Here is a 9,688-nt window from a genome sequence, read left to right as displayed (position 1 = left end):
GGCTTTATTAGTTCAGTTAATAATAATTTTTGATTAATTTTTTTTTTCTTTCTTTTTTTTTTTTTTTTTTTTTTTTTTTTTTCTTTTCTCGGAAATTGAAACGCCGCCTGCGCTGTCCTCTCACAATCAATGCAGCGCAGGCGCCTTTTCAAGTCCCTCGCGCCTCTTCGAGTCCCGCACGCCTCTTCAAGTCCCGCACGCCTCTTCAAGTCCCACCCCATGGCTATAAAAAGGGGTTCCCCTCCCCCTCTTCTTTACGTTCCTCCTCTTTCAGCCCCTCCTCCTTTCTTTCTCTTCTTCTCTGGCGTCGGAAATTGCTCTCTCCTCTTCCCTTTTATCCAGGTAAACATTTCTCCACCCCGATTTTTGTGCTTCTTCAGTTCTCTTTATTTTTTCTTTCTCGTGTTTCTTCCCTTTGCCTCTACCCATGTCCTCTGAGTCTTCCTCTTCTTCCTCCGGGGAGATTCGCGCCCCCGTAATCCGCCTCGGTCCTCCGTCGGAACAGAGAAACAGGCCCAAGAAGAGGGCCGTGGTGTCCAAGACCCGGGGTCCGCCGGTCACCCCTGGTCGCTCGCAAAAGGATAAGGGCAAAGCCCTCCCCCTCTCGCACCCTAAAGGGGGGGACGATGCGACCTCCCCTTCCGGCGGGGGAAAGGGGGTTGTTAGGGTTCCGAAATTGAGGGAACCCTCCGTTTGCATCCTGACCAACCCTCAACACTCGATTCTGACCCCCGACGATATTGGCGACCTCCTCGTCCGGCAGGGGTTAGATGTTTCCTTCGATTTAGCTCTTCCTTCATCTTCGCAAGATTCCCTTCACCCTCCCCCAGGCTACCTGACCTGGCACATCGACCAACTGCTCTCGGGCTTGCCATTGCCCGTTCACCCCTTTTTTCTGGATGTGGCTCGCAAATTTCGCGTGCCCATCAATCAATTTCTTCCTAATTCCATTAAATTTATGTCGGCCTTTTTCATTATTTGCGCCGAGGCCTCCATAGAGCCCACGGGCGACCTGTTCCATTCCGCCTTCAAGGTAAATCGCTCCCCCTCTGGCTTCTTCCACCTCACAGCTCGCCCCGGCGTAGGCCTTTTTAAGGGCTTGACCAATAAAGTGCACAACTGGCCCCAGCGCTTCCTCTTTATTCGATCGCCCAATTCCTGGGGCTTTGATCCCTCATACGTGGAAACCGCTCCTCGCCCCGTCGGGGTGTCTCCCGATTGCCTAGAGACACTCGCTCGCCTGACAGCCCGCACTCCCCCCGAATTGTGGGACGTAGAGAAGATAGTAGCTTCTCCCCCTCTTTTTGCCCGCTCCGGCCTGTGGGATATGTATCTGACAGACCCCCGCCCCCTGGGTATTTTCTAGGACTAATTTTCATATTTTATCCCATGATTTTTTCGACTTTGTAAAGAAATTTTTTTCTTTCTTTTTTTTTCCTTAAGAAATCATCTTACCTTCTCTTAAATGACCAATATTATTTTTGCCGTGTTTTAGGCGAAATGATTCGAGATGCCATGAAGGCTGCTCTCGCCAAGCAGCGCGCGCAATCCTCTCGCACCCATTCCGAATCCACCAGTCAGGCTCCCTCCACTCATCAGCAGTCCCCTACTACCGGCGCTGCGAGCACGGCGGGAGGCTCCACCCCTCGCCCCGAAGATAGGCGCGAGAGCCCCATCCCGCCGCCCGCTGTCCGCTGGGAGCCCATCATCGACGTTGGTAGCGAGAATGCGGAGGCGCACGACTCCTTTCTCTCCCCGGAGCTCGCGCAACTGGAGGCAGGTCGCACTAAGCGGGATGCTAGTGGCGGTCAGGCCTCCCCCATGTCTAAGAGGCGCCGCGCGGACGACAGGGGCTATCTGTCGTCGCTCTCGCCTGATCGCAGTCTGGCTGAGTTATCCAACCATTTTAGCCAAGTCAAGCTCGTGGAGGATGCCCAGGCTCTCGAGAGCATGTCTTTTGAGCAGCAGTACTCTCGCCTACTGTTCCATTGCTCTCAGGTACACGACCTTCTTATCATCTCGCATCATAATCATTAAGAGCTCTCTTTTTTATTTTTTATTTTTTATTATTTTTTAATCAGCTTTATGTATCCCTTTTTCTTAGATCAACGTACTCCTTGCCCATGGTCTTGGCTCAACTGATCCCACTCGCCTAGCTGAGGAGCTCGCCTTTATGAAAAGACTAGCCAGCGAGAAGGCTAATGAAGTGACTCGGCTTCAGGACATGGTCCGCGAGCTGACAAACGAAAAAGAGGAGGTCGCTCGCCTGGGCCATGAAAAATACAATGCCATGAAGTCCTCTCTTGAGAGCAAGGTGGCCCGGCTGAACGCGGAAAAGGAGCAGCTGATCTCCATCTCTCGCCGCAAACAGGAAGTCCTGGAGGCGGAATGCATGAGAACCGTAGCCTTGGAGCGGGCTAGGAGTTTGTATGACCATCTGTGCTCGATAGATGGACAGGAGTTCTTACGGGGATATCGCGAGAGGCTAAGCAGCAAGTACCCTTCGTCCGCTCACTTTGCCAATACTGCGGCACCGATAGGCGTGGGATTCATGGATCGAGGCATTCGCATGTACGCGGCTCGCCATAATCTTGATGATCCTTCTGAGGAGATCAACACCATTCTTGACCTGTTGGGCGACGAGATTCCTGGTTGGGAGGGAAATCCTACTGAGCCCGTAGATTATGCATGGTGGGCTGGCGTGCTCGAGGGGATGCTCGCAGAGTTGAACCAGTATGCTGCACAAGCCCCTTCCAACATGGCTCGTTTGGACCCTACCTGCTCTGCCTCTACCCTTCCCGATATTCCTCCTTCATGAGGCTTTTTAATTTTCCTTTACTTGCAACAACTTTGAACAATTCGTTTTTCCTTTTCTGAACAATGTTGATTTTTATTTGGATATTTTTATTATCTATCGTTTTGAGTAGTTTATTCTACCATGCTTTTATTTTTACATTTCATTTTTTGGGCTCTATTATGGTTTCTTTCATTCGCGCACTTCATTTCCTTTGTTTTTTTTTTTTTTTTTTTTTTTTTGTTTTTCGAGCGGGGATCTGGTCAACGCATATTCCCATTGCGAGATTTGCTTGATGCGAGTGCCTGCTCGCGAACCTCGTATTGGGATATTCCAAATATTCTGTCTTTCTCGCTTTCTAGCGAGTATTTTCATGGTTGGAAATCTTGCTCGCCAATTTCACATTGGAAATATTTCAAACAATTCCCCCTCTCGCTTCCTAGCGAGATTCTCATGACTGCAACTCCAAATAATGTTCCTTTCTCGCTTTCTAGCAGATTTGCTCGATGCGAATTTATGCCCGCACACTTCGCTTTGGAAATATTCCAATAATTTCTAACTTTCTTCCTCGCTTTCTAGCAGATTTGCTCGATGCAAATCCTTGCTCGCACACTTCGTTTTGGAAATATTCCAATAATTTCTAACTTTCTTTCTCGCTTTCTAGCGAGATTTGCTCAATGCAAATCCTTGCTCGCACACTTCGTTTTGGAAATATTCCAATAATTTCTAACTTTCTTTCTCGCTTTCTAGCGAGATTTGCTCAACGCAAATCCTTGCTCGCATACTTCGTTTTGGAAATATTCCAATAATTTCTAACTTTCTTTCTCGCTTTCTAGCAGATTTGCTCGATGCAAATCCTTGCTCGCACACTTCGTTTTGGAAATATTCCAATAATTTCTAACTTTCTTTCTCGCTTTCTAGCAGATTTGCTCGATGCAAATCCTTGCTCGCACACTTCGTTTACAAGAAATATTCCAATAATTTCTAACTTTCTTTCTCGCTTTCTAGCAGATTTGCTCGATGCAAATCCTTGCTCGCACACTTCGTTTACAGGAAATATTCCAATAATTTCTAACTTTCTTTCTCGCTTTCTAGCGAGATTTGCTCAATGCAAATCCTTGCTCGCACACTTCGTTTTGGAAATATTCCAATAATTTCTAACTTTCTTTTTTTTTTTTTTTGTTCGCTTATGTGCGAGTGAGAGTTTATAGATTAGACATCAAATTTTCCAAAAGAGGCCACTTCATATTCTATTTTTTCCTTACTTAAAAAACATGGCTCGTTCCACCGGCAGACGGCTGAGCAATCAAAAATATGGCCTATTCTAATAATACAAAATATTATAACACATCAGCACTATATATAGTAGCGCTTTAGATGACACACATTCCATGCGCGGGCTATCCTTAAGCCATTCATATCTTCCAACATGTAAGCTCCACCTGCGAGAACCGCTACCACCTTGTATGGTCCTTCCCATTTCTCCATTAGCTTTCCCACCGTTTTGAGCGCATCCGCCTGTTTTAAGACCAAGTCCCCCACTTGAAAGACTCTCTGCCTTACTTTCTTGTCATAGGCTGCCTTAATTTTGGCTTTGCTGAGCTCCATCCTTCCTCTCGCGCTCTGTTGTATTTCCATTACCAAGTCCAGCTCCTCGCGCAGGCGCATGCTATTAGCTGTTTCATGAAAATTCATAATTCTGCTAGACGGCATTCCTACCTCGACTGGTATGACAGCTTCCGACCCGTACACCAATGAGAACGGACTTTCTACGGTCGCTTCTTTCGGTGATGTTCGATATCCCCATAATACCGCGTGCAATTCCTCAACCCAATTTCCTTTGGCTCCCTCCAAACGCTTCTTTATTTCTTCTAACAGTACCCGATTGATCACCTCGACTTGACCGTTCGCCTGCGGGTGAGCCACGGCCGCAAATCTCTGCTTGATACCCAGGCCTGCACACCATCCCCGTATCTTGGCTGAGTTAAACTGTGTTCCATTATCTTAAATGAGATCCCTAGGCAACCCATATCGGCAGCAGATATTTTGCCATATGAATTTCATGACCTCTGTATCCGTTATTCTGGCCACTGCCACCGCCTCCACCCATTTGGAGAAGTAATCTACAGCGACTATTAAGAACTTTCTCTGCCCCTTGGCGAGCGGCATGGGGCCCACGATATCTATTCCCCATTGTGCAAAAGGACAAGGGGAAGTTATTATCGTCATATCCTCTCCCGGCGTGTGAATCAGTGGGCCATGCCTCTGGCACTTATCGCATCTCTTGACAAACTGCCCCGCGTCTTTCCTCAAGGTGGGCCAAAAATATCCTGCCCTTAGTACCCGCGAGACTAATGCTCTACCTCCTGCATGGTCCCCGCAGCATCCTTGGTGAACCTCGTGCAGCACGTAACTGCCCTCTTCCAGAGATAGGCACCTCAGGTGCGGCCTAGTGTAACCTCTTTTGTGAAGTATATCCCCGATTAGGCAGAAATTGCTTGCTCGCTGCTCCAGGACTTTTGGGCGCGGCCACTTGCGAGCGCCTTTCCTTGCAGACACGCCCTAATTTCAGTGCGCCAATCTTCCCCACTTGTCACTGTTGCAACACGCTCCTCGCCCCCGCTACCTGGCTCCCCCATTAGCAACTGTATTTTCCTTGACTCGTATCCTACCGCCATGCTTCCTACCTTTGCCAGAAAATCAGCATGCTGGTTCTCCTCTCGGGGTATTTGAGCTAGCTCGCAGAATTCGAACTCGCTCATCATCGACCGTACTATCTCACAATAAGCCATCATTCGCTCGTTTTTTATCTCGAATTCGCCCTTGACTTGCTGTACTACTAGCTGTGAATCCGAAAATATGTTCAACTTCCTGCCCCCGGCTGAAGATACCAGTTTCATCCCATGTATAACTGCTTCATACTCTGCTTCATTATTTGAGGCTTTGAAAGGCAACCTTATCGCGTATTCCAACTCCTCGCCAGCTTCCGCCAGCAACACTCCTACTCCACTTCCTGATGCATTCGCCGATCCATCGACGAACACCTTCCATACTCCTTGCTCTTCTGGTCTCGTCGTTTCCTGCAGAAAATCTACTAGGGCTTGCCCTTTTATGGCGATCCGTGGTTCGTAGCTGATATCGAACTGCCCCATCTCTACTGCCCACTTGACCATTCTTCCCGAAACTTCCATCCTTCCCATCACTGTCTTCATAGGGTGGTTAGTCCGGACCACTATTGCGTGCGAAAGAAAGTAGGGTCTTAGCTTTCGTGTTGTCGTCACTAGCGCCAGGCCCATCTTTTCTATCTCGGAGTATCTCATCTCAGCCCCTCGCAAGAGTTTACTCGCATAATATACCGGGCTTTGCACTCCCTCCTCCTCCCGGGCTAAGACCGAGCTGACTGCGAACTCTCCTACTGCAAGATACACATAAAGCTTTTCTCCCGATGCAGGCTTTGCTAACAGCGGGAGACGAGCGAGAAGATTCTTGAGCTGCTCGAAAGCCTTTCCTGATTCTTCCGTCCACTCGAATTGGGTCCCCTTTCTTAGTATTTTAAAGAAAGGGTGACTAGCCTCTCCCGCCTTAGATATGAATCTACTCAGAGCTGTTATTCTTCCAGCCAACATTTGAACCTCCTTAATATTTCGTGGGGCCTCCATATCTAAAACCGCCTGCACCTTTTCCGGATTCACTTCCACTCCCCTTTCTGTTACCATGTAACCCAAGAATTTTCCCGTTTTCACCCCAAAAGCACACTTATTGGGGTTGAGCTTCATGCCGTAGCGTCAGAGTGTGCAGAATGTTTCTTTTAAATCCTCTAAATGAGTGCTCGCCTTCTGACTTTTCACCAACATATCGTCCACGTATATCTCCATGTTCCTTCCGAGTTGGTCCCTGAACATTTTGTCTACTAGTCTCTGGTACGTGGCTCCTGCATTTTTCAGCCCAAAAGGCATTACCGTGTAGCAATAAGTTCCAGTGGAGGTGATGAAGCTCACCTTGGGCTGGTCGCCAGGGCACAATGGAATCTGATGGTATCCTTGCGAGGCGTCCATCATACTTAGCATCTCGCAACCGGCGGTTGAGTCTACGAGCTGGTCGATTCGTGGCAGAGGGTAGTAGTCCTTGGGACATGCTTTGTTGAGATCCCTGAAGTCAATGCACATTCGCCACTTTCCCTCGCCCTTCTTGACTAAAACTGCATTGGACAGCCAAGTAGGAAAACGGATCTCCCGGATCTGTCCGGCTGCTAACAACTTCCGCACTTCTTCCTGTATAATTTTGTCTTTCTCTGCTCCAAAATGCCGACGCTTTTGCTTGACCGGCTTCGCATTCTGCTTGACATTCAGTCTGTGCACCACGAGCTGCTCGTCGATACTCCCGAGATCTGCTGGAGTGAATGCGAACACATCTTGATTCTGCCTTAGAAACTCAACCAGCTGTCGAGACATGTCTGTATCTAAACCGCCACCTATGCGGGTGGTGCGAGAGGCATCCTTCTCGCATAGTTGGACTACCATTAATTCCTCCATCGGCTTCACGTGGGCTTCTTCTTTTGCGGGGTCTACTTCCGGCATCCGGTCCTCCTTCCCCTGGTTACCTGGGGAAACAGTGCGAATAGCATCTATGTTTCCTATTCTTCTCAAGGCGTCGTAATAACATCTCCTCGAGGTCTCTTGATCCCCCCGGACCTCCCCGATTTGATCTAAGACGGGAAATTTCATTTTCATATGGTAGGTTGAGACTACTGCCTGAAATGAGTTCATGGACGGTCGCCCCAATATGATGTTGTAGGTAGAAGGCGCATCCAGTACCAAAAACTTCACGGATCGGGTTGCTCGCACCGGCTCCATTCCTAGAGAAATGGGCAGGCATACCTCTCCGACCGACCGCACTGACTCTCCCGAGAACCCGACCAAGCTTGTCTCTACATATTTTAACTCGAAATCCATATTCATCTTTTTGAAACAGTCATAGTAGATAACATCCGCGGAACTGCCGGTGTCCACTAATATCCTCGCGATATCAAAATTTGCTACCATGGCAGTAATCACAAGGGCGTCGGAATGTGGCTGCCTGATTCCTTCTTCGTCCTGGGGACCGAAAATAATGGGCGGCACGTAAGATATTCTTTGCACTTCCTCGAGCTGAGCTTCCATCTCGCACAAGCGTCGGAGGTGCGCGCGGCTTGCCCGATCTGCTTCCTCTATCTCTCCAAATAACTCCTCAGTCTCTAGCAACAGTCTCAGGTGCGCTCGCCGGGCCCTGTTGGAGTCTCCCCCTGAAGGTCCTCCCAAAATCATGCTGATGAAGTTGGCAGGCGCCACCTGGTCCTTCCTCTCATTTAGCTTTTCCCTTCCCGGCTCCGGTTTGCGGGGCTCGTTCGCACGCCGAGCTGGGAACTGTTGCGGGCGCTGGTTCCCTTCTTTCACAAATTCTGGCAGATTCTTCGCGCGTATGAGCCTCTCGATTTCGTCACGAAGGTGCTGGCACTCGTTGGTGGTGTGGCCATAATCATTATGAAAACGGCAGAAACTCCCCAGCGTGGGGCTTTTCCTCGGGGCTTCTGCATACGTGCGAGGCCACTTTAACTTTGGGTTATTCTCTAGGGCCAACAATATCTCTCCTGGCTGTGCGACCAGCGGCGCATAGCTGTCAAAACGAGGTCCTATTTTTCTCTCGTTCTGCACCTCCCTTCTCGCCAGTTGAGTCGATTTCTGCATTCTCTCCTCTTTCTTTTCCCTTTTCGCCTCGAGACCGCCCTTGTTATCGCCAAATTTATTATGCACTGCCTCCTCTGCGTTCATATATCGCTCGGCTTTTTTCAACAAAGCATTAAAAGATGCGGGAGGCTTTTTCGAGAGCGAAGTGAAGAAATCGCCAGCCCGCAGCCCTTGTGCTAGAGCGCTAATCAAAACTTCCTCTGAGGTAATTGGTACCTCTAAGGTCGCCGAGATGAAACGCTTGATAAAACTTCGCAGGTATTCTCCTTCCCTCTGTCTGACCGCGAACAGAGTCAAGGTGCTCCTCTTTTGCTTCTTTGAGCTCGCGAAGTGATCCATAAAACATGCACTTAGCTGGTCGAAACTACATTATTAATTTTTCTATGTTAGTGTACTATATTTTCTCATTATATATTAAATTGATTATTCTTTTTCACTTTTGAAATAATATTCCGTGTAAGAGATAAAGATAGAAATTCGATTTGTTAAATCTTAATATGTAACATTTATAATACTACATTATTATTTTTTTCTATATTAGTGTCCTATATTTTCTCATTATATATTAAATTGATTATTCTTTTTCACTTTGAAATAATATCCCGTGCATCGCAAGGGGAAAAAATGCAAGTATTAATTAAAATATTTTTTTAAGAAAAAACAAAATTAAAAAAAAAATATAAAAAAAGAGTTACGTCGGAGACCCGGCTGTCAGTGGCGGTTGACTTACCGGAAAAAGTTTCAGAAAAAAAAAGAAATCAACGCCGGAGACCGGCGGTCAACGGGGGCTAACCGGCGGTCTCTTGTGGTGGCGGGTCAAAATTGCTAAATTGGGGTGTAAATCATGAAATTAGAGTTGAATTGGGTTTCAAGGAATTTGAGGTAATTTTAGTACATATAAAAGAGTTTTCCTTATTTGCAAATAAGTTTAAATGAGCTGGAAATATTTGAAAGACAAAAAAGTTGGATATCCCTTTTTTAATTAAACGCCCTTATCATGGGCCTATTTGCCATTTGCCCTTAAAAAGATGTTTATTCTTCTATATTTTCTAAAAAAAATTCCATTTATAATTTTTAAAACTTAGTTTAAAAAATATACAAGCTAAAATCTTTATTTTATTCGAACAAAAATTATTGTATACTCATGTAACATTTGTTTTACAAAAAAAAT

General features: G+C 47.1%; 1 protein-coding gene across 1 annotated transcript; it reads right to left on the bottom strand.

The window, feature by feature from the left end:
- Nucleotides 1-6,579: 6,579 nt before the first annotated feature.
- LOC148770492 (uncharacterized) lies at nucleotides 6,580-8,856 on the bottom strand. Its single transcript, XM_088817871.1, has one exon. The coding sequence runs from the start codon at nucleotides 8,854-8,856 to the stop codon at nucleotides 6,580-6,582; it is 2,277 nt and encodes a 758-aa protein (XP_088673997.1).
- Nucleotides 8,857-9,688: the final 832 nt, after the last annotated feature.

Source organism: Erythranthe guttata, chromosome 5, assembly GCF_056151865.1.
Source record: "Erythranthe guttata isolate IM_541 chromosome 5, IM_541, whole genome shotgun sequence".
In the NCBI taxonomy this organism is placed as follows: Eukaryota; Viridiplantae; Streptophyta; class Magnoliopsida; order Lamiales; family Phrymaceae; genus Erythranthe; species Erythranthe guttata.
Note: the sequence above shows the minus strand (reverse complement) of the source record. Positions and strands in the feature narration are given on the sequence as shown.